Genomic DNA, 24,295 nt, shown 5'->3' with positions numbered 1-24,295 from the left:
ACATAAGCGACACTGTGCTTTATGGTGCCACCACATACTGTGCTCCTCTCACTGACCACCATTGAAAGAGGCACCCCTTCCAGAAGTGTAGTGGGGGCCAGATACATGGCCTGAGAAGGCCACATGTGGCCCACAGGCCATAGTTTGGGGACCCCTGCCCTATAGGATAAAATTTAATATAATTCACAATGAATTAGGACAGCTAGGTGGAGCACCAGGCCTGGAGTCAGGAAGACTCATCTTCCTAAATTTCAATTTGTACTCAGATACTTACTGGCTTTGTGACCCTAGACAAGTCCCTTAATCCCATTTGTCTCAGTTTCCTTATCTATAAAACATGCTGGAGAAATAAGTGTCAAACCATATCAGTCTCTTTTCCAAGAAAACCTCTGGTGAAATCACAAAAAAAAAAAATGAACAAACAACAAGGACAAAGATGTATTGAGATTTTGCATATCAATTTGTAATCAAATCTTAGTTCCTGGATGTTAAGCCCTGATCTGAGAGTAGTAGGAGAAAAGGAAGTCAGTGATTGAGTCCTTGCCCTAGCAAAGCTACCAGTTTCTTTTTTTTTTTTAGTTTATTTATTTAAGTAATTAATTTAGAATATTTTTCCATGTTACATGAATCATGTTCTTTCTCTCCCCTCCTCCCACCCACCTCCCATAGCCAATGAGCAATGCCACTGGATTTTACATGTATTATTTATTGATCAAGGCCTATTTCCATATTATTAATATTTGCAATACAGTGATCATTTGAAGTCAAAATCCCCAGTCATATACCCACTGAACCATGTGATCAATCATATGTTTTTCTTCTTCTTTTCTATTCCCACAGTTCTTTCTCTGCATGTGGAGAGTGTTCTTTCTCATAAATCCCTCAGAATTGTCCTGGATCGTTGCATTGCTGCTAATAGAGAAGTCCATTACATTAGATTGTGCCACAGTGTATCAGTCTCTGTGTACAATGGTTCTGGTTCTGCTCCTTTCACTCTGCACGACATGGAATCCCTCCAGTTCATTATTCCTTTTAGCTCAATAGTATTCCATCACCAACATATACCACAATTTGTTCAGCCATTCCCCAATTGAAGGGCATCCCCTCATTTTCCAATTTTTTGCCACCACAAAAAGTGCACAAAGCCAACTGTTTAGTTGGAGAGGAATGGCACACACAAAAAAACTGAATAACTAAATTACAAAACTGAACTGCCCTTTAACTACAACGGGAAATTAGAGAAAGGAGAGCCGAGATGGACACAGTTTGGGAAGACTTGGTAGCTGAAGTGGGAATATTGCTAAGGCTAAGGCTTGAGGGATGAAAAGTATTTGAACATGATTAGCCACTGCTGATGACACTAAAATTTTTCCAGTTCCAAAGAACAGTTACTACTTCCCTTACCTGAAGTTTGAAATCTCAATAATAGTTTTCTGAAAAGAACACTAAACTGACAGTTGGAAAATTTATGTTTAGCCTAAATTTCTGTATGAGCTCTCTCTTTTTTTAACCCTTATTTTCTGTCTTAGAACTCATATTAAGTAACAGTTTCAAAGCAGAAGAGAAGTAAAGACTGGGCAATTGGGGTTAAATGACTTGGCCAGGGTCACACAGCTAAAATGTGCCTGAGGCCAAATTTGAACCAAGGCTCTCCTGTCTCTAGGCCTGGCTCTCTATCTGCTGAGGCACCTAGTTGACCCAATTTCTTTATGATTTTGAGTACTCCATATTCCCTTTCTGAGCCTCAGTTTCCTTTTCTCTAATAAGAGATGTTTGACTAGAACAGACCCTTCCAGCTTGAATTCCTCCCAACTTTAATATTTCTTGTTTTAACATCTCTTCCAATGTTTAACAGTTTATGCCTCATGATCTGAAGGTACTTCCAGCTCTGACATTCAAATTCTTGATGTCTCTTCCAGCTTTCTTCTTTTATATTCTAAGAAAAGATACTTGGGATCCCTCAAATTAGTGCACTTTAAGCTTATTGAAGCTTTTGGAACACCCTGTAAATGGCTTTTTAAAGTTGGCAAGGGACTTTGCATACATAATCTCATTTGAGCCTCACACTACCTAGTGGAACAAGTACAATGGGCATTATCATCCCTTTTTAGTTTTAAAACAGATGAAGAGGTTTAGATGGCATGCCCATGGTCTCACAACTGAATATATCAGAGACAAAATTTGACACCAGCATTCTATCCACTAGGCTATGCTGCCTCTCTAACATTCTCTGTTCCAACATCCCATTTCCTAAAATTCTGTCTCATATGCTGAGATCCCACTAATAGTCCATATTTTAAGGTTCTGTTTCAGTCCTAACATCCTATGCTCTGTGAGTAGATAAATAGTAGCTATAAACTTCCCACAAAGAACTGAGATTGTAGGGAGACTAACCCATTTTCCTTTGTGTCTGAGCTGGTCGAAGAATGGAGAAGAGAAAACTGACAGTGAGGGAAGAAGTAAAATGGACTGACTACTATGCACAGCCTGAAGCACATCCCTGGGAGTCCCAGGAATGCCAACTCAGCAGCCGCTGAAGCAGCAGCAACATCTGGTCCTGGGCCCAGCTAGAAGGGGAGAAAAGGAGAACTAGGTCTCACTTTCCTTGAAACCCCAAGGCTGGTGGGGAATTGCAGTTCTCCAGTCCTGCTTCCCATTCTTTCTTTGTACAGCATCCAAAGTCCTGGTGTGGAAGCAGTCAAAATTAGCTGCCAATATCAAATCAGTACTCGGGACATCTGTCTCTCTGAAGTTTCCATCATTCTGGCTTATATTCTCTGGTTGGAGAAGTGGGGGAAAAGAGGAAAGTGAAATTCACCGTTTGTATGACCTTTGTCAAGTCACTTCTACTCTCTACACTTCAATTTCTTTTCTTTCTAAATGAGGGGAATGAACTATAGGATTTGTAAGTGACCTTCTAGCTCTAAATCTTCTGATTTAGCATATGCTAAGGGATAGCCTGGAAGTGACTTTTCTATTTATTCATGGACTTCAAAAACTGGGAAAGATCTTAGAGATAATCTAGTCCAGGAGTATCCAAATTTTCTTGGATACCTTTGGGTTTGATATATGTTGACAATTTCATGAATACTGCGTTGGGAAGTGTAAAGGCACAGATACAAAGGAGAGTTGGGAAGACTTTTTTTCAGTGATATAGAGAAAATTAAGCCTATTTTTTTAAGTTTTAACCCTCACTTTCTGTTTTAGTAACAACTCTAAAACAGAAGAGTAATGGCTAGGCAAACAGGGTTAAGTGACTTGCCCAGGGTCACACAGCTAGGAAGTGTCTGAAGTCACATTTGAACCCAAGATCTCCCAACTCCAGGTCTAGTACTCTATCTACTATGTCACTTAACTGCCCCTAAATTAATTCTATTTTCATACTGGAAGATTGCTTGATGTAATATGCATTTTTTGTGGTTTCATATGTAATGTTTCAGAAGGGAAAATCATAGGTATTGAAATTTCCATATAAGAACCATAGTTACCATCACAACAGAGCTCAATAGAATAGTTTCAGAGACATTATTCCAGGCTAACCTTGCTTACAGATAGAGAATTTGAGGCCCAAAATGAGGAATCAATCATCCTATAGTGATATAGCTAGGAATAGGTTATCAGAATAGAGATTTGAACCTATTTCTCTTGACTGCCAGCCAAGAGATTCTTGCACTGGCCTCCTTCAAAGTATTAATTATTTTTTAAACCTTTACCTACTGTAAAGGTTTAACTGTTAATATCAGTTCTAAGAAAGAAGAACAGTAAGGGCGAGGCATTCAGGGTTAAGTGACATGCCCAGAGTCACAAAGCTAGGAGGTATCTGAGGCCACATTTGAACTCAGGTCCTCTCAACTCTACCCACTGCAATACCTAGATGCTCCATTTAAAAACATTGTATTTACTGGGAATTGAATCCAGATCTTCTCTATGATAGGAAAGATTCATCCACAGGCCCACCAATGTGAGTTAACATTTCTTAGTCACAAGACCTGGTTTAGAATTTAGCTTTGCTATTTATTGGCCATTTAACCCTGATCAATTTCCTCATCTGGAAAATGGGGAAAAATACAGTTGGAGCTACCTCTCTCACAGATATAGAGAGCTCTCACAGAGCTGTTATATGGATCAAATGAAATAATGAATATAAAGTGCTTTGCAAACTTTAAAGGACCATAGAAATGTTGGTTAATATTCCTTTCCTCCATTTTACAAATGGAGGCAAATGTCTTAGGGAAGTTCAGTGGGGTTCAGTGGAAGTTCAGTGTTATACCATACAACTGAGATATACTCTGTCCTACTCTCTACAAGTTACATGTAGAAAACAATGATGTCTCTGATTCAGCATTCTGGTTACTTATGAAGTACACGCCACACATAGAAAATGAGGGGACATGGAGAGATGAAGAGGACAAGAATAAAGTAGAGGATACTGTCAAAAAGGAGACTAAATACTAGTAGGTCAGCTCTCCTGAGCCAGGTTTGGAATGTAGGTTTTGATAGGTTGTCTTCAAGCCCAAAAAGCACAGGAAAACCACTATTCAGCCAATCAGAGCTATGAACCTGATACCACATGCACTGTCCCACTGAACAAAGATAAGACAAAGCTTTCTAGATTTAAAATTCTCTTGGGTCCTGGCCTCTAAGGATGATTTCTCCACAGAGAAGCAATGTCAGTCCACAACTCCCTTGACATATGGTTGTTATTCTACTGGGCCAAAATCCAGGAGAGCTATCCCCCTTGCCCACCATAAAGACCTTGCCCCAAATCATCCATGGACTCTTCTAGCCTCTACTTGGCCACCAAGAAACAAAGGAAACCATCCGGCCCAGAAAGAGTTTGCTCACTCACTCATGATCAAGCATTTTCTACTAAGATTCCTCTTTCTCTCCCATGCACGTGTCTCTATTGTCTACCCTCTGCTTCAGGGAAAGACAGAGCTGAGGAAATGTCAAAGCCAGTGCCCACCCCGCCCCACCCCCGCCCCAGCAGGAAAATGAATTATTTTATTATTTCTGAACACGAATAGCTGAGCCATTCCAATCAATCGCTTCCCTGGCTACTGGAGGGAGGGATTTTAGTCCTCTTATCTTTACTTCTTCCTTTCCCAGACCCCAATTTCTAGTCAAGGAAAGTTCTGTCTTAAACCTAACCTAGTTGGCAGTGTTAAGCACATCCCCACCGGAGGAGAGGGGGAGGGACTGCCTTCCTTTTTCTTTAAGACACTGCCCTGGCCACTACCCTGCCTGTTCCATGATTTGGGAAACAAGAAAGCCAGAGAGGAAGAAGCAATTTAAAGCAGATGGGCAGTGGGTGATCTCACTGTTTCTTCCTTCTATTCCTCTCCCCTTCCCTCCCCCTCCCTTCTTCTCAGGCCTCTTTCCTCTTTCTCCTTTATGTCCCTCATCCTTCTCTCTGCCCCTTCCCCTCTGAATCTACCCCTCCTCCCCTTCTTGATTTTCTCTGCTCTAGCCAGCTGGTTCCCTGTTTTTCTCTCTTTGCCCATGTTTCTGTCCCTCTATTTTCTTTTCTTCTTCCAGGTTCCTTCTTTTTCATTTTTTCATCCCTGAGTGTGTCTCCTTGTCTTTCTCTCCTCTTCTTCTTTCTTTATTCTTGGTCTCTAGGTGTCTCTGTCTCCCCTTGCCTTTCTCTCCAGGTCGTTCTGTCTTCCCTTTTTCTTATTCCTGAGCTCTAGATTTCTCTATGTCTCCTTGCATTCTCTTTGTCTCTGGGTGTCTCTGTCTCTCTTAATCTTTCTCTTCATCTCTTTCTCTCTCCCCCACCCAGCTCCCCCATTCTTGTTCTTGAGCCCAGAGTCTGTTTCTCCGTGTCTTTTTATTCTTCTCTGTGTGTATGTCGTTGTCTTTCTCTCTGGGTCTTTTTCTCCCTCTCTCACTTTCTCGGCTTCTGCCTCTGCTTGCTCTGCGCCTCCCTCCCCAGCTCGCCTGCTCTCTCTGCTCTGCTCTGCTCTGCTCTCCGCCCTGCCTGCCCGAGCAGCCGGTTCATGGGGAATGTGAATGATTGTCCTGAGGGACATTTGATGGATTAGAGAGCTAAACAGTTCCATTGCGAGAGGACCACCTGATCTCCAGCCTGCGTCCCATATAAAGCCGGCAGCCGGACTGCTGAGCTCAGCGAGTGTGCCAGGCAGAGCCGCCTCCCCTCCCCTCCCCTCCCCTCCTCTCCGCCCGGGCCCTCCCTGCCTCGCTGCCTGGGGACCGCATGCGGGTAGCGCAGGGAGCTGTCCAGTGCTGAAGAGCCCGCTCTGTGAGGCAACAGCGTGCACTTCCCTTCAAGCCTGCAACCCCCACACCCCCAAGCTTTCCCCCCTCCCCTTCCAGGGCCCCAGTGAAGTTCCCCGCCGGGCCGGCTCCGGCTCCGGCTCAGCACAGCACCATGCCCCGCTCCTTCTTGGTGAAGAAGATCAAAGCAGACGCCTTCCAGTGTAGCAGCGTCCCAGCTCCCAGCTACCACCCCCTGGGATCTGCATATGTGTTGCCGGGCTCCAGGGGGGCAGCCGGCCCCGCCGGGGACAGCGGTGAGTGGGGCCTGGAAGAGGGAGGGTTTCATGAGGGAAGGTCCGAGAGGGGGGCAAGTCCTAAGGGCTGGAGAATCGGGAAAGGAGATCCTGGCCCTCCTCCCCATCCAAATCTAGTAAACCCCCCCCCAATCCCCCCACAAGTGAGGGTACTCCGCACACACCCGCCAACTCCCCGGAGGGCCAGAGTGGGAGAAGAGCATTTAGCAGAAGAGAACAGAGTCAATACAAAGGAAAAAGTCGATTGGGCGGCTGCCCTGGGCCATGCTCTCAGACTTTGAAAGTTGCAGCCCTGGACTAGCCTGGACTGAGGAAGAAGGGAAGGGAGAAACCCATGACCCCCTCAATGGGCACAGATTTAGTTGGGGGTATGGAGTTCCTTTCACATTTTGGAGCTGCTGATCCTGGAAATAACCCAAGTCAGAGGCAGAGGGTCAGTCTTGGTTCTGGGGTCAACTAAGGATGTAGTTAGTGGTCTACCCACACAGAGCTCATAAAGGCATAAAGCCTGATGGTCAGCAGTGACCAGATGGCTGAAGATTTTGACCTCCATCTGGGTCTTCTGCAAAGTGGGCACTCTGGGGTGAAGAACTACTGATCTCCCTTTCCTGACTCTTAAAAATGTTCAGCCTAGATTGGGGTAGGTGCAAAACTAGCTCCCTCCCCACTTTACTGTAAGCTTTTGTTACCCTCAGCCATAGGCATCCAGAAGGCAAGAGCTTGCCATGGACCCACCAGTGAAGGAGGTTTTATTCAAAAGGTTTAGCAGGGAAATAGCTACAGATCTTTGAAATAGACAAGCTTGTGTTGAGAGGGGGAAAGATAACACTCCAAATAATCTCTCCTTCCTATTCCTGCTGTAATCTCCTCCTGACCCATCATCTGGGTGTTTTTAGGGTGAGTTTGTGCAAAGAAATGGGACCGATTAAGGGGGTGTGAGTTGAAAGATTCAGTTGAAAGGAGTTGAGAGGCTGAGACTTCTGAAGGAGTAAAAAAAATCTAGTCTGTCCCCAGGGCCCCCTCCAAGAATCAGAAATGACAAAAGGTCTTCCTTTGGTGAGCCCTTACCAGGCAGGTGCACAGGGAGGAGACATCACTTTGGCAAGGAAAGGTCTGGCATCAGCTGGTGACATCGGCTTCCGGGCTCTGTGTGTGTGAGACAGAAGGGAAAAGGGAGAAGGCAAAGAAGAGAAGAAAGAGCTAGGGGACTAGAGGAATAATGAAGAGAGGAAAAGCAGGAAGGTGGGGAGAAAGAGCAGAATGGCACCACTGAGTCAAGATGACCTGGTTCCTCCAATAATTCTAAGACACCAATATTTCTCCAGTCTTCCAGACTAGGTAGGAAAACTGAACAAGAGAGGAGCACTATGACCTACCCAAGGTCAAGGAAGTTAGTGGCAAAGGCAGGACCCCTGTTTCACCTCCCCCCTGCCCACTCCCACACACACACACTTCTTGCTAAGACCAGTCCTCTTCTGGCCAAGGTTCAAATTCTTGTGGGAGTATCCAGGGAAAGAACAGAAACCCCTACTGTGAATAACCGATGAGAGGGGACAAGCAAGGTTCATCTGCTAGGTCTTTTCAGCTTCTGTCTAGATTGGTCCAGGTGAAAGGAGTGAAGGGGGAGGAGGAAAAGCAGGATTTTGTTAAAAAAAAAATCTTTTCTCTAAAGTAATCTTATTTTCTGTCCCCCAGCCCAATTCTCACAGGAAGGGGGTAATTGAAGCACCTTCTATATCTGAATTGCTTCTTCTCTACTCACCAAACACTGAAGCAGAACAAAGCCCTTTGGCCTGGATCTGTTCCCCCACAACCCACCCCACTCTATATTTCCCTCTTCCCCAGGAACAGAGAGTAGGGAATCACATAATTACAGGGGAGGAAAGACCTGAAAGAACTCTTAGAACATAGAACACAGTATTAGAGATAGAACTTTACAAATCTTCTAGTTCAATACTCTTGTTTTACAGAAGAGGAAACTGAGACCATAAACTACTATGTTCTTTTCCCTTTTGTTCGTGGTTAAGGGGGATGAATGGGAGAGATCTTAGCCCTAGAATAAGTCAAAGATAGTAGGAGTGTGCCACAAAAAGATCTCACAGGCAAATGGGAAATTGGAGTCTGAGATGGGGATTGGGGGAGGCAGGCAGAATCAAAAGAAGGAAAGGTAGATTCAGAGAGGGTACCAAAAAAAAGCCAAGGCCCCCACTTCTGGCCCCCTAAGCCTGTTCCTTTCTGACTGTTTCTCAAAGTCTAAAAAGGATATGAACTCTTTTACTTCCAGAGACTACTGGAGGGCACCATGATTGTACAGACTGAGGTCAGAGCTGGAAAGGGAGGGCCTCAAGAGGGAAAGGGCACTTGACCCAAGCCAGGGTTTCCAGAGATCCAAAATTTATTACTGCCTTGGCAACTAGGGGCCTGTGCTCAAGGTTGGACATTTCGCTCAGGCCAGAGAAAAGTTGGCATTTGCAGGCTGGCCACCTTGCTGACAAACCCCAATCCTACCATGTCTATGTGTACAGCTTGTATAGCCAGAACCAGAAGGGGTTCAAAGAGGGACCCCATAGGCCAGCACCCCTAAACACTGATATGCCTGGGCATAAAGGGGACTGATCAAACTAGAGACCTAGGGACCGTAGGATGCCACCTGTGGGGGAAGGGTAATTGATAGGGGAAATAATTCTGCCCCTAGGACCTTCAGGAAGGAGAGTGGGATCCAAGAAGGCTAGGGCCGGTGGGTGGGCGCCTGTTTTCTCCTATCTCCCGGAAATAACCTTGCTGAACGTTTGAGGGAAGTGTGAAAAATTGCTGAGCTGAGCGCTTTCTTTCCCAGCGTGTGTGACTGTGCTGTGTAAACAAGGAGAAAGAGAGGAGAAGAGAGGGGAGGAGAGGGGAGGGAAAAAGGGAGGAGGGAGAAGAGGAGAGGGAAGGGGGGAGGAGGAGCCCTGGGGCTGCAGACAGTTCCAGTTATTAGAAAGATCCTCTTACAAGGACTGCCTGCATTTTGCAGTCACTCAGCAAGACTGGGATGGGGAGTGGAGGGGGAGTAAGCTACAGGAAGGGTCAAAGGGAGAAGGGGGAGGAGGAAGGAGAAACTGAGAAGTCCATGCCATGGTGGGGAGGGAGCATGGGCAGACAAACAAAGAGTGAACTAAAGCACCCCCAAAGGGGAGAAGAAGCTAGGAGCCTACTAGGGAAAGGAAGAAGAGACCCTCAGGGGCTACCAGGATTAACAGGGGCTATATCCCTGATAATAGCTAGAGTTGCATTTGGAAATATGGGGAAGACCAATTTGTACACAATCATAACAATTTTACATCTGTTTAGGGATTGAATTTTCAAAGGCCTTTCATGCCCATGATCTCATTTGAGTTCCACACCAGCCCTTCTAACACTCACTGCCTCTGGATCTCAGTTCCCTGCCACCTTCTATCTTTAAAGTGTAAATGTTGAGTCCATGGTCTCTGAGACTTCCAGTCCTAATGTATAAAGTATACTCACTCCTAAACTCCATGATCTTCTTTCAAAAAGGGCAGGGGAAGGTGAGGAATTGACATTAGAGAAAAGAACCTAGCAACCCAAGATCTCAAGTATCTTAAGCTCCCAAATTCCTAAGAAACAAATATCCAAATCCATGGATCTGTGGAAAGAACCTCTTGGGCTCCCTTTCATTATGGCCTGGGAAGAACTATATCAAAGGGTTTCTCCTCCCTTCCCTACCTCACATTCCCATAATGCTCTTTCTCACTCTCACTACCACATCCCCCCCCCCTTTAAGCTCTCATTCCCCTCTCATACACAGACACTTCTGTTCTTTGTCTCATCTATTGTGTATCCCTCTATCTTCCTCTGTCCACCAGTCTTTGACTCACAATATGTCTCTATCTCTGCCTTCCAAGTCATCTTTCCCTTTCTCTTTCAGTCTATCCCTCTTACTGGCTACTTTTTCATAGATCACAGTGTGTCAGCATTGGAAGGTATCATTTGAGCCTATCCTTCTCCTGTTTTCACAATGAAGTCCAAAGCAGTAAAGTAAATCAGAGTGCACAATCGAACCCGGGAACTATGATTCCAGAGTCAGTGATCTTGCCACTAATTTTAATAATTATGGCAACAAAGCTAGCATTTGTGAAAGCTTAAGGTTTGCAAAGCTCTTTATATCTACATCATGTTGCTTCCTGCTGAGGTCTTTTCCAACTCTGAGTCGATGCTTCCTTCTCTATATGTCTCTTTCAGTCTCTCTCTCTGTCTCTCTGTCTCTGTCTCTGTCTCTCTCTCTCTCTCTGTCTTTCTATGTCCCTAGTTCTGTCACTGCCTATGTCACTCTCTCTCCAAGTCTCTCTTTATGATTTCTATGGGTCTTTATCTGCCTAGCTAAGGTCTCTTGGGGACTCTCTCACAACCAACACCTCTACCTCTTCCCTCAATGCCAGGAGATATGTAGAGGGGAGAGGGGGATTTGAATTAGTTCAGGGAAGTACTTCACAACCATCTGCCCCCAAGCAATTCAGACCTAGGAGACTGTTTCTTGCTTCCTCAGTGGACCTCCTCACTAGTCCCTATCGCCTTGCATCAAAACACTCTACACTCCTATCCTGCCCCCCCAGGCCCAGAAAGTCTCACCCTTTAGGAAACAGACAAACTGTAGTTCATAAGTTTCAGCTTCTCAAGAAACCAAGGCTGGATGGGGATGATGAAGGATCAATGCTGAAGCAGTAACGCATTTCTCTCCCCTCCATGGGATACATTAACAATCCCCCAGTGTAGGAGGGAGTTCTCCAACTCTTGCCCATACTCTTATCTATTTGACCACATTACATCAACAGGCTGAACCCTCCTCGCCTCCTGTTCAGGATGGCGCCACAGATACTGATAGGAAATTATTTTAGTTCAGAGCCTGAGAGCCTTCTAGGTGTTTCTGGATGAAGCATCAGTCACAAGTCACCTCAGAAAGTTCCTCTATGGACAAAGAACTCTAAGGCACTTTGTTAAAAAAAAAAAAAGGAAAGGGAAGCCCAGAGATGTGTGACCAAAGTCACAGAGTGGACCTAGTGCTGCAGAGAATCTAAATCAGATGTTTTCCAGCCCTGCCTCTCGTCCTCCCTCCTCCCTGCTATAAACACACACACTCACATCACAGTCTCAATATTGACCTAGTAATCAAGCAACCTAAATTGTACTCCACACTCACTAACTCAGTATGTGACTTGGACAAGTCACTTCTCTCTGGGTCTGAGTTTGCCTTCTGCCAAATGAGAAAGCTGAACTAATTACAAAGGTCCCTTCTAGCCTCAAGACCCTCTAATATTCCTCTATTGTCAAATTATTGAAAATATTTCTTGCTAATTATGGCATAATTGGGAATGCCCCAAGTTCCTCAAAGACTCAAGGTAAGATCAATGAAGGAGGAAGAGAAGAAATAAGAAAGGAAGAAAAGAAGAAAATGGAGAAGAAAAAGAAAGAGCAGGGGAGAGAGAGAATCACAAAGCATCAGAGAGGGGGTGGGAATGATATTGGATTCAAGAGACCTGAGCTTAAATCCTGGTTCTGACAGTGACTAAATTTCAACAAGCCACTTCCCTTCTGAGCGTGCTTCATTCTCTATTGAATGGGATTAATAGTACTTGTACTTCCTATCTTGCTGAGCTGCTGTGAAGAAACTACTGTGTAAACCATAGTGCCACTAAACTGTGAGTTACTAATATTATAAAGAGAGAAGGTAAAGGAAAAAAGAATTAACTGATGGTCAGTACTAGGTACTCAGCTCCCTTCCCATCTCTCTGCCCCACAATATCACATACAGTCTCTAAGATCTTGGTCTGATCAAATCAGTCACAGGAACACAGGATGGTAGATGTGGAAGGGGCTTTAGAGATCATCTGATTCAATCTTCTCATTTCTGCAGAGGAAACTGAGGCTCAGAAGTTGTGATTTGCTCAGTCAGTTAGTAAGCAGCAAAATCAGGATTTGAAGTCAGGTCTTCCACTACAACCCTGCTACTTGAGAAGGCTCAATCACAATTTAGAAAGCAAATTAGTCCTGCTAATTGCTACCTATATCACCTTCAGAAAGCCATCTACTGTCTTCTGGAATTTAAGTTTTCTCATCTATAAAATGAATCTGTTAAAACTGCTGTTATTTGCTGTTTAGTCATTTCTTCAATCATGTCTGACTCTTCATGATGCCATCTGGGGTTTTATTGACCAAGATGCTGGAGTGGTTTGCCATTTCCTTCTCCATCTCTAGTCTGGTGATGATGGATGAGGAAACTAAGACAAGCAGGGTTAAATGACTTGTCCAGGGTCACACAGCTATTAAGTATCTGAGGCCAGATTTGAAACTAGTAATCTTTCTGATTCTAGGCCCAGGACTCTATCCACTAAAAAGGCCAACTAGATAATCTTTTTTAAAAAATCAAACTGAATATTATGTAAGAAGATGTAAGAAAATGAACCTCCTAGGGAAAGATGTATAAGGATGGAACACTACATGTATTTTTAGGTCCGGTAGATGAATTGGTTAGTTTAACAACATTAATTCTATTTTTCTTCTTTGTTTTTATTATTATTATTATTTTAATAATATGGCTCAATGGGTAAGGGAAAAGAGGAGAGATATATTGGGAATAAAGGATAGGTAAAAACAAATATCTAATTAAAAAAAGAAAAAATTAACTAAAAAAGAAAAAAATTTAACTATCACTAAATATTTTTACATTTTCATAGTGAAATAATACATTTCCTGACCTGTAATTTCCCTTCCAGCTCTAAATTTCATTTTGCCCCTATGTCATCCAGGCCAGGTGGTCTCTAATTTCCTCCCCAGCCTCATAAGTGTTCCTTCCATGATGGGCAGCCCCTTTGAAAATGTGGCCCCAAACATAGGTGGTATTTTTGGACAAATGCCTTCGAACTACTCAAATAAATAATAATAAGAGGGGGAATCGCCAAGCCCTGTGCCCAAGGCTGGGCATGCAGGCGTGGAACAGGCTATTTTTATCTCCAGTTGCTGCTGACAGACCCAGCCTTCTGCTCAGTTGGCTAGAGACAATTTGAGGCTCAAGGCCCCGGCACAGCAAGGCAAAGTGCTCTAAATATACCCTTGCAACAATCATTACCTGCCACTGGACAGGGCCCCAAGGTTCATCAAAAAGGGTCTGCTTTCCGCCTAGCACTTCCCTGAAGGTACAAATGAGGCTTTTGTTGGTTTTGACACAGCCTTGAGTTTCCCAAATTCCCCCAAAGCTTAAGTAAGATAAGAGAAAGTATGGTGTCAATGAAAGTACACAGAAGTGGAGGTCAGAAGCCCTGAGTTCAAATCCCAGCTCAAATATTGGTCTGTTACCTAACTTTGGATAAGTTGCTGACCTTCTTTAGGTCCTAGTTTTCACTTCTCCAAAATAAGAGTTGTTAGGAGACAGTGGATAGAGTACCAGGCCTGAAGCTGGGACAGACTTGGGTTCAAATTTCACTTCAGACACTTCCTAGATGTATGACTCTAGGAAAGTCACTTAACTCCATTTGCCTAATCCTTGCCCTTCTGTCTTAGAGCTGTTACTAGGATAAAAAAAAGTAAAGATTTAAAGAAAATGAAAGGATTGTTTTCTAAAATCCCTTCCAGCTCTTTTGGTGCAATGAAAAGTCATGATTTACTGTCAAAGGGCCTGAGTATCATTACTTCTAGTAATGAGCTATATTACCTTAGGCAAGTCAGTTCTGTTCTCTAAGCCTCCGTTTCCAACTCTGTAAAATAAAAAGAGGAATTTTTCATTCCTTAATTCTTTATGAGATAAGTGCTTTGTACTTTGTACCTGGTAAGGTACAAATCAAATGGGATCTTATATTAGAGGGTTTTTAGTCTTCCAGAATCTCCTATGGAACTGCCAAGGCCACTCTGAGAAATGCCACTTAAAGTCCCTATCAAATCCCTCTTAAGAGGAGATGGATGGTACCCCGAATGTCAAGAGGCTCAGTGAAAGTCTACTAGCTGACAGATAAGGGCGTAGTACCAGGAGGATGGCTCCCTGGGACAGGAGCCTCGGGAAGATGTAGATGGGTGGCTGCGGCTGGGTGAAGATCAGATAACACGTAAGTGGTCCAACATATATAATGATATATTTTGTCCAGTGACTCTTAGTAGGCTCAGCCCTGCTTACTGTACCACAGCTCGAGTTTTCAGAGGTCTCCAGGAAGATTCAGGGAAGCAGAGAGAGGCAAATCTAATTGGATTTAACAGGCCCTGCCCAATCTGGATATAGAATTCTGCTCCGATCCTTGCATAGCTGAGGGGGAGAATGAGGTGGGAATTGAAGATGGAGGGGGCAGGTCATAGATCTAGGATATTAGATTAGGTAAAATGGAAGCCATGAAGGGGGAGGTAGAAGAACATAGGAGGGCCATGGGATCCAATCAGAGTTCAAAACCAGCTGCAGCTATCCCCAGGAGGCAAGGAATAGGATTATCCAGAGAACTAATGGAAGCAGCAACTTAGAATGTACTGTCAGCCCTAACCCCAAGGGCAGGGTTCCTACGAAGCATGTTTTCCACCGGTTCCACGGTTTGGTCACTACTTTTCCCCTTGGCGAGAATGCTGTCCTGGCTCTGTTTTATTTCTGTCTGATGTCCCTGGGTGCGCCAGGGACGGAAGCCAGAAGGCGACAGTACCCACAGATCACCGTAAGAGGGCGATGGAGCTGGATCAGAGGAGGGCAAGAGACCCGGCTTTAGGGGCAAGGCTGGGGACCACATTACAGGGCACAGTTAGAGGAGTCAACTTGAGACTGTGCAGCATAGTACAGAAGTTTCCCGTCTTTTCAAATATTCAAGGCCTTTTTTACATCAAAAAATTGTTTGGACCTCATGATTGCAGTTGTACTAACAACCGAGAAAAATGACAAAACACTTCTATAAATTCAGTAATACTTTTAAAGGAAATTGTATTTTATGCATCACAATTGCATCTCCATGCATTTGAAAAGGAGTAATCCTTATATGTGCAAGATAGTGCCCAGTCTACTATAGGAGTCATTCACTATTCTGTCACTGCTGGATGAGATAAAGCCTCTTCATTCTTTGTCCTGCTCAGGGATCCAAAGACTGGGGACACTGGTGCTGTCTAAGAGCACTGGACTGAGTGGGAAAACCTGGTTTTCAAATCCACCTCTGATGTTTTGGCTGTGAAATGACATTTCTTGTCTCGGTTTCTTCCTCTGTAAAATGGGATGAATAGGATTGATTGACTTCCTGGCCTCAAAGAGCTGTTGTGAAGAAAGTACTTTGCAAACCTTAAAGCAAACCAAGCCAGCCTAATAAGCATTTACAAAGAACGATGGAATCAAGAGCCAGACAGGTGAAGCCCTAGGATAGATCCCCACTTATCTCATTCCAACTCTAAGGAGATTCCTTTAGCACAGTGCACCTAACACAAAGAGCCCTGAGGCAGGACTGGGTAGATCTAGATTCTAATCTTGGCATTGCCACTAACTCACTATATAACCCTCTACAAGTCACCCACTCTTTCCATGCCAGTTTCCTTCTTTGTAAGAAGATCTTAAGTCCATTTCATCCTATGATTCTAAAAGTGACTGTATGACCTTAAGCAAGTCACTTTGTGTCTCTGAACCTCAGTAAAATGAGGATAATTTCTGGGGCAGCTAGAGAGTGGAGTGAATAGAGCGCCAGACTTGGAATCTTCATGAGTTCAAATATGGATTCAGACAGCACCTATGGGACAAGTCACTTAACTCAGTTTCCTCAAATGAGTTGGAGAAGGAAATGGCAAATGACTCTAATATCTTTGCCAAGAAAACCCCAAATGGGGTCACAGAGAGTTGGATATAACTAAGAACAAAGATAAAAATAATTTCTGCTTCCCTTGAAAGGATGATATGAGAATCCAATGGTTAAGAATTAAAAGCACAGCAAAGACTATTCAAGAGTCAAGAAGTGTTATTATCTATTAATACAATTTTACTTCTTAAATCAGTGGAGTGCAAAAGGGCCCAAGGAATCCAAGGTGATTTACATTTTATATTTCTCCTCAGAAAAGAACAGAAGTACCTTAAGAGAAAGAACTGTCATTGCTTTTCTCTGGATTGATACTAGGATAAAGGTAAAAGGATTTCCAAGATGATCTGAATGCAAGCCTGTCTAGAGATAGGCATGAATAAAATGAACTCTAAGGGAGGATTGTCCAGCCTTCTGGGTTTGTGAGGCTATACTCAAGGTGGAAGATGGAGACACAAGACCCAGGTGTCCTGGCTCCTAGCCCTGATGCTATCCCCAGCTGCCCCCCTCCCTCTGCTGATTCATTCTGGTGCTAATCACCCCATTCATTCCCACATCCCTTCAGCATTTCTGTTCTGAGCTGCCAACAGCTGCCTGCCTTTGCACCACTTATAGATTTCCTCCTTTTTCATCCTTACTGTTCACTTAAAGGTCTGACCTCACTCCCTCTGAGAGAAGAGAGAAAGAGCCTGTTCAAGGAGGCCTTTGCCAGGAGAAAGAAATAGGAGGGGTCTGAGCCCTTACATTGTGGACTCTTGGAAAATGAGAAGACAGTCACTTCATCCTGATCTCCTCAGGAGGAGTGGCACAGTTTTAAGTGGAAAGCTCAGGTTCCAGGAGCAGAAAAGAAGTGAAACTGATAATCTAGGATGGTTCTAAATTCCTGAGGGCAGGAATTTCTCCTCCTTCCATAGGATTCCACAGAAGTCCTAATACAATCAAGGATTTAGAATGCTGGAACTAAAAGAGGTCTCAGAATATATACCTTGTTAGAACTCCAAGAAATTGGGAACATTGATGTATGATATAAGGAAAGACACTGGAGCTGGAATCAGAGGACTAGGGTTTGAATCTTTTATCTGTTGTATATGAACTTGGGCAAATTTGTTAACCTCCCATAGTCATTTCTGTCACCCATATCAAAGAGGGAGTTAAAATCTCCAAGGTCTTTCCCAGTTTGAAATTCTTTGGAACTCAGTATGGATTATTAAGAGACAGAACTTTAAAACACTGCATGTGAAAGCTTATGGGGGTGAGGGGAACTTGTAATATAAAGGTTATAGATCTCTACTACTCCTCTGAAATTGTTTTTTAAATTTTGATATATTTTGATCTTATGTTGTACTCATTTCCAAATGCATTTCCCCACCCCCAGCACCCAGAAAGCTATCCCTTGTAAGAAAAAATTTTAAGGGGGAAAATTCAGTAAACTAACCAAAGCATCAATCATTTTTAACAATATATGTGACTGTCCATAAACTCTGCAAAGAAGGGAGGTAATTCTATTTTTTCATTTCTAAGGCTAATTTTGCTCTTTACAATTACATAAAATAAATGACATTTGCAATTTCCAAATTTGATTCTTTCCATTCACAGTATTATAGTGATGAGATACAGTTTTACTCTCATTCTTCTTTAGACTCTTCATATTATCTTTTTTTTTTTTTGTGGCCCAATAACATTCCATTAAACGACTGTATCACAGTTAAGCAATTCCCTGACAACAGTTTTGCATGTTCCATTGTGTCTGACTCTTCAGAACTCTTTGTGTGGTTTTTCCTAGCAAAGAGAAAGATACTGGAACGGTTTGCCATTTCCTTCTCCAGTTTATTTTACAAATGAGGTAACTGAGACAAGCACTGAGTGAAGTGACTTGCCCAGGGTCACACAGCTTGAAGAACCTGAGGTCACATTTGAACTCAGGAAGGAGTCTTCCTGATGGAACACCCTGCACTCAAACCCTTGAGCCATCTAGCTGCCCAAACAATGTAGAAAGGAGTAATACAAAATCTAGAAGGAAGTAATTGGTTTAAAGAGTGTGGTGGGAATAATTATGGAAAGACTCCTGGAGATGGGCCTCCATGAGCACCTACTGTGCTCAGAGAAAGGTGCAGGGGAATCTAAGATATGTAGCTTGAAAATTGGTCCCTGTCCCCCTGGAGCTTTCTAGGGGGGCCTGGCTAACTCTTCCTTGTGTATGTACCTGCCCATCCAGGCTATGCCCCACACTGCCTTCCGCCCCCCAGCTATGACGCCGAAAAGAAACCGGGGCTGGAGCTGGCGCCGTCGGAGGCTGCATACCCACCGGCGACTGAGGAGTACAGCGACCCCGAAAGCCCGCAGTCGAGCCTGTCGGCGCGCTACTTCCGAGGAGAGGCAGCGGTGACGGACAGCTACTCCATGGATGCCTTCTTCATTTCAGACGGGCGCTCCCGGCGGCGCGGGACTGGGGATGCCCGGGGGGCGGGGGGTGGGAACGGGGCCGGGGGAACTGGGGGTGGAAGTGGCGGGCACCGACATTCCTGTGGTGAGTGCGGCAAAACGTACGCCACTTCATCCAACCTAAGCCGGCATAAGCAGACGCACCGCAGCCTGGACAGCAAGCTGGCCCGCAAGTGTCCGACGTGCGGCAAGGCCTACGTATCCATGCCGGCTTTGGCCATGCACGTGCTCACACACAATTTGCGCCACAAATGCGGTGTGTGTGGCAAGGCTTTCTCACGGCCCTGGCTGCTGCAGGGCCATATGCGTTCGCACACGGGTGAAAAGCCCTTTGGCTGCTCGCACTGTGGCAAAGCGTTCGCCGACCGCTCCAATCTACGAGCGCACATGCAAACGCACTCGGCCTTCAAGCACTATAAGTGCCGCCAGTGTGAGAAGACCTTCGCGCTCAAGTCCTACCTCAACAAGCACTGCGAAGCTGCCTGCTTCAAAGGCGCTGAGCATGCTTGTACCGCCTCCGCCGCAGCAATGGACAACTAATTCAACCCCACCCTCTCCGGCCAGGCCCCGCCCCATCTCCTCTCCTAACGCCCTTTCTCAAGCCCAGTCCCCTTCTCGCTACAATTCAGTTTAAACTCCGCCTTTCTTTCACCCCAACGCCTAACCTCATTATAAAACTGCCCCACTCTGGCTCTACCTAAACTGCGCCTATTAGCATAAATGACCTCCTTTCCCCCACATCCAAGCCCTTACCCGGAATTCCTCTTCCTGCTCCTCCCTTTACAATCCGGTGACTTCCTAGTCAAAGGACCGCATGCCTTTTTCCCTAAACCCACTGACACCCAAATTAAACCTCTGAAGCTCAGTCCCCACGAGCCCCAAGCCCTCTCTAGGAGTATACCCTTGGTCTCCTGGCCAGAACCCATTTTCCCCTCCCGGGCGTGCCCCCCTCACTTGCCCGAACATCCCTCTCCTCCTCCTCTGATTTACTAATACCCCTTTCCCATCTTCTTACCTTCATCCTCCACTTACCCCAGATGGCCTCGAGAGGTGAGCCTCAGAGCAGAATGGGACCCTGGGGCACCGGGGTTCAGGACCCTGACGTTCTCTCCTGCTCCCCACACCCTCGAGCTCAGGGAAAGGGCAGGTTCCCTTCCCCAGTTATGGATCCTTTTTTCCCACACCTCTCTCCTCGGTTCTGTCTTCCTTCCTCTCTGAGCACTTTCCCACTCCCCAGAACTGGACAGCTCCTGGGGGGAGGAGAGGAGGCCTGGATCTCCCTGGGGCAGGGCCAGAGAGTTATTTATTTGTATTTATCTATCTACCTATCTATTTATTTATTTATTTATTGTTCCCTCCGGAAGGGGAGTATCCCTCCTTGGGGAAGGTGAGGCTCTCCAGCTGGACTGGGGGGACTGGCAAGGCTTCTTAGAGGGCGAGGCCCCGACTGAAAGGTCTTGAAGATCCAGCTTGGGGTGGAAGGCACTTCTCTGTGCGCCGGAACCCGGGATATGGGATGAATTGGGGAAGGGATCACTGCGGGAAGATGATCTACAGTACAACCCCAGCGTCTGCCCCAGAAAAGGTCCGTGGGCGCGCGCGCGCGCAAACAGTCACACAGCGCCAACCCCCTGAACCGTGGGGGTTGGTAGACTCCAAAATTCTTCCCCTTACCCCAACCCACCCACCCACCTAATCCATGCTTTGCCCCGAGAGCGTCGGGCAGAGGAAAGACTTCAGGGGTTCATGGGGCAGGTCCCCACTGCAAGTCCTCCAAGGAGCCCACCAGAATTGTCCCTGCCTCTGACAAGTTCTACTTCGTATTTGTTCTTTATGCTGTTTCCGGAGGGAAGCGGAGTCTTCAGGGGACTGAGGGGAAAAAGGGAGGGGCAGATCCTGGGGCCAAGAGAAGAGGCCACAGTTTCCCTAGTCCCTCACCCATCCCACCTCATAGCCCGTACACCTTTGAAAATGAAGGGCAGGAGGCCGCCTTCCAAGTCTATGCAACTTTCCCAACAGAGGGTCCCCTGAGACCCCGACAGGGGCCAGCCCCCAGCCAGGACCTCACTTCCTGCCTCCTACCTCCCCTGATGGCGGCGTAGAATGGCCGGTGCCCCCTCTCTTTAGAGCCACCGTGCCGACACCCTTTGCATGCTTGCAGAGGTCTCACAAGCACACGGCCCCGCCCAGGGCCCTCTTCCCCTTCCCCTGCAGAGCCGCACACGCCTCCCTAGCGCATGGGCCTCATCCACGCTTTAAGCACACGTCTCGGTCCCACATCTTCCCCCCTCACAAAGCTTCACACCCAGAAGGGGGTAGGGAATTCCCCACCCATTTCTTCCTCCCACCAAAACAGAGGGTGGGCTTCTCCAAATGGAAGGGTTCAGCTCTCAAGTACTTGGGCTGGGGGTGGGGGAGCAGCGAGAGTTATTGCAAACTATTTTTCTCTCACGTCACAGCAGATGGCATTGGAAAGAGCCCCGGACAGGGAACCAAGAGACCTGGGTTCTAGTCACTGCTCTCTGCTGTGTGACCTTAGGCAAGTCACATAACCTCTCCGGGCCTCAGTTTCCTCATCTGTAAAATGAGGGGGTCGGACTAGACAGCCTTTACTATCCCTTCCAGCTCTGACATTCTATGATTCTAGGCCCTTCCCTGTGAGGAGAGACTGGGGTGCAAGGCCTGGGAGGAGGGTATTGTAGAATCGATTCCCAATGTGTGTTTGTTTATATTGTAAATAGGAACTTCCAACAGCAATAATTTTCCATGCATGTTCGGCTTTTTGGCCAGATTTTGTACAAGCGCCTAGCGCTCCCCCTCCCCCAACCCCGCCCCTTCCCTGCGCGGGCCCCTACTTCCAGGCTCCTCTCGCCCAACCCCAGCCGGCAGTATTACTTGTAATGCAATTCAGGGATAATAAAGAAACTTCAGCCACTTAGTCCGAGCCTAATGTGGTGTCTGGGTGGGTCTGGAAGGAATGGCATAGGGACCGCCTTTCTAGCTCTTCTATTCCTCGGGGCCGAAAGGAGGTCACAGGACTTCCTGTTGGTAGGTAGGGGCAGGCATCCTCTAAGCCACCTGTTCCTTCATGCTCTTCACCTCAGACAAGTCAAGTATCTCCTCCTTTGAGCTTCAGTGTCATCTATCAGAGACAGCCTGGGTCTTCCCAGAGCTCTAAAATTCTTCCGACATTTTGCAGTTCTAAGAAAAGGTCCTCCCATCTCCAGGATGTGGGCTGGTCAGATCTGATTCCTCAAGGAAATATTCCCAGAGTTCTCCAGAGACCCTTAAAGATGCTCCTCCTTTTTAGGGACAGTGCCCAGTCCTGACCCTACACTATCCCCCAGAGTGAGTGGCATACCCTTGCCCCCACCTAAAATGGAGGGCGGGGTTTACCCTGGCCTTAGCCCACACAGGGGAGGGAGAAAGGGCTCCCATTGGGCTGCTGAGTGGAGTGCAGATGAAGAGGGGGAGGAGAGTGGCCCAGGCACTCCCCTCCCCTCCAGCTCTGCCACCTGTGAGCTCCTTACCCCCTTTGTGCTCCCATTGGCTGCAGGGCAGTGGGGAGGGGAATGTGAAAATAATGTTTTCTGGGGATGTGGAGAGGCAAGGGAGCAGCTCCCAGAAACTCTCAGCCTTTCTAGTAACAAGTGGGGGTGGTGGTAAGGTAGTCCTGTGCCCACAGAGAGTATGTGCCATAGGTTCGCCATTACTGATATAGAGCATCAGGCCTGGAGTCGGGAGGACCTCGGTTCAAATGTGATCTCAAACACTTCCTAGCTGTATGACACTGGGAAAATCACTTAACTCCATTTGCCTAGCCCTTTCCCTTCTCTCTTAGAGTTGTTACAAAGACAGAAAGTAAGTGTTAAAAAAAAAAATACACAGAGAGATCACTTTTGAGTTTCCGAGGTCCCTATTCTGAATTCAAAAAAGATGAAATAAGACATAAAAAACCCAAAACAAATGTTAATTCTTAAAATTGAAGATGCAAATGCACTAATAAATGAGTGGGGAAATTTAACTTCAATGCAGTATCTTACACTTAATGAGAAATTTAGTGGAAACAAATAAATGCTCTTTCTCAAGAGTTGAATGTTGGTGTTAAATTCCCCCCCCCCCCCAGCCTGAGGCAGGAACCTAATGGTCCCTCTCCATGAGGGGATGAGGGGGGTGGGGAGTGGCCCTCCTCTTGCCCTCATCTCCTCCCTAAGGAGCTCTGAGTGATAGACACACATGGCTTCATTCTCTTTTCATCTGCCTGACTATCTAAGAAAGAAGGCAAAGATTCAGGCAGAGAAGATTAATCCATTATATCCTGCAGTTTGCAGTCTGTGTGGTAGGGCCCACAGAAAAGGATAACATGAAAGACTGTCCCTGTCCTTAGGAAGTCCACAGTTTAAAGAAAGGTCATGAGTAGAGATCAATATCATATATCATAACATAAAATTCTACTAGGAGCTGTCATTTATATAGCATTTTAAGGTTGCAGAAAGGGTTTACCCACAATTCTTTTGATCCTTACAATAACCCTGTTGTAAGTAGATACTTTAGGTCTTATTATCCCCCTTTTGCAGATGAAGAAACTGAAGTTCAGAGTGATTAAGTGGCTTGTCCTGGTCACATAGTTAGGAAGCTTCAAACATGAAAGAGATTCCAATCCAGGTCTCTCCTGCCTCTCAGTCCCTGGGGTTTTTTCTATTATGCCATGGTATTTCGAACTGTTTATTGGGAGACAAATACCAATCTAACTTCTAATTGTGTCATCTTGGACAAGTCATTAGATCATAGATTAGATCCAAAAGAGACCTAGGACTAGGAAAGTAGATGACTAACCAGAGGTCATAGAGGTAGTAAGTAAATGCAAGAGTCAGGATTCTAGCTTAGGTTCTTTGATTCTTTTCACAAGGTCACAGTTGCATCACTTACCTTTCCTCAGCCTCAGTTTCTCTCTCTGTGAATCAAGGGGTTTGGAGATATGGTGAAGGTATTCTTTTTTTAAAATTTAAATTAATTTATTTAGTCAATTTATAACATTATTTCTTGGTTACAAGAATCACATTATTTCCCTCCCTCCCCTGTCCCCCCACCCTTCTCACAACCAACAAGCAATTCCACTGGGTATTACATGTGTGCTTGATCAGAACCTATTTCCATGTTGTTTGCATTAGGGTGATCATTTAGAGTCTACATCCCCAACCATATCCCTTCGACCCATGTATTTAAGCAGTTGTTTTTCTTCGGTGCTTTTACTCCCACACATTTCCTCTGAATGTGGATATGTTCTGTCTCATAAGTTCCTCTGGGTTGTTCAGGATCACTGCATTGCCACCACTGGTGAAGTCCATTCCATTCCATTGTACCACAGTGTATCAGTCTCTGTGTACAATGTTCTGGTGAAGGTATTCTAAGGAAAACTGGTAAACAATGATTTGGGAGTGGGAATGAGCAAAGCTGATTTGAAGAATATAATAAGCTAGTCTAGTTAAAGTGGAGAATTTGTGGCAGAAGGGAAGTGGGAGATTAGGT

The 24,295-nt window shown here is 45.5% G+C and overlaps 1 protein-coding gene across 1 annotated transcript; it reads left to right on the top strand.

Moving 5' to 3' along the window:
• Positions 1-5,279: 5,279 nt before the first annotated feature.
• Positions 5,280-21,704, top strand: SCRT2 (scratch family transcriptional repressor 2). The gene is made up of 2 exons (XM_001366363.3): positions 5,280-6,536; positions 18,540-21,704. Exons 1-2 carry the CDS (start codon positions 6,395-6,397, stop codon positions 19,304-19,306), a joined length of 909 nt encoding a protein of 302 aa, XP_001366400.2. The 5' UTR covers positions 5,280-6,394; the 3' UTR covers positions 19,307-21,704.
• Positions 21,705-24,295: the final 2,591 nt, after the last annotated feature.

This window comes from Monodelphis domestica, chromosome 1 (assembly GCF_027887165.1).
Source record: "Monodelphis domestica isolate mMonDom1 chromosome 1, mMonDom1.pri, whole genome shotgun sequence".
Classification (NCBI taxonomy): Eukaryota; Metazoa; Chordata; class Mammalia; order Didelphimorphia; family Didelphidae; genus Monodelphis; species Monodelphis domestica.
The sequence above is the reverse complement of the archived record's forward strand: the minus strand, read 5'-3'. Positions and strand labels throughout refer to the sequence as shown.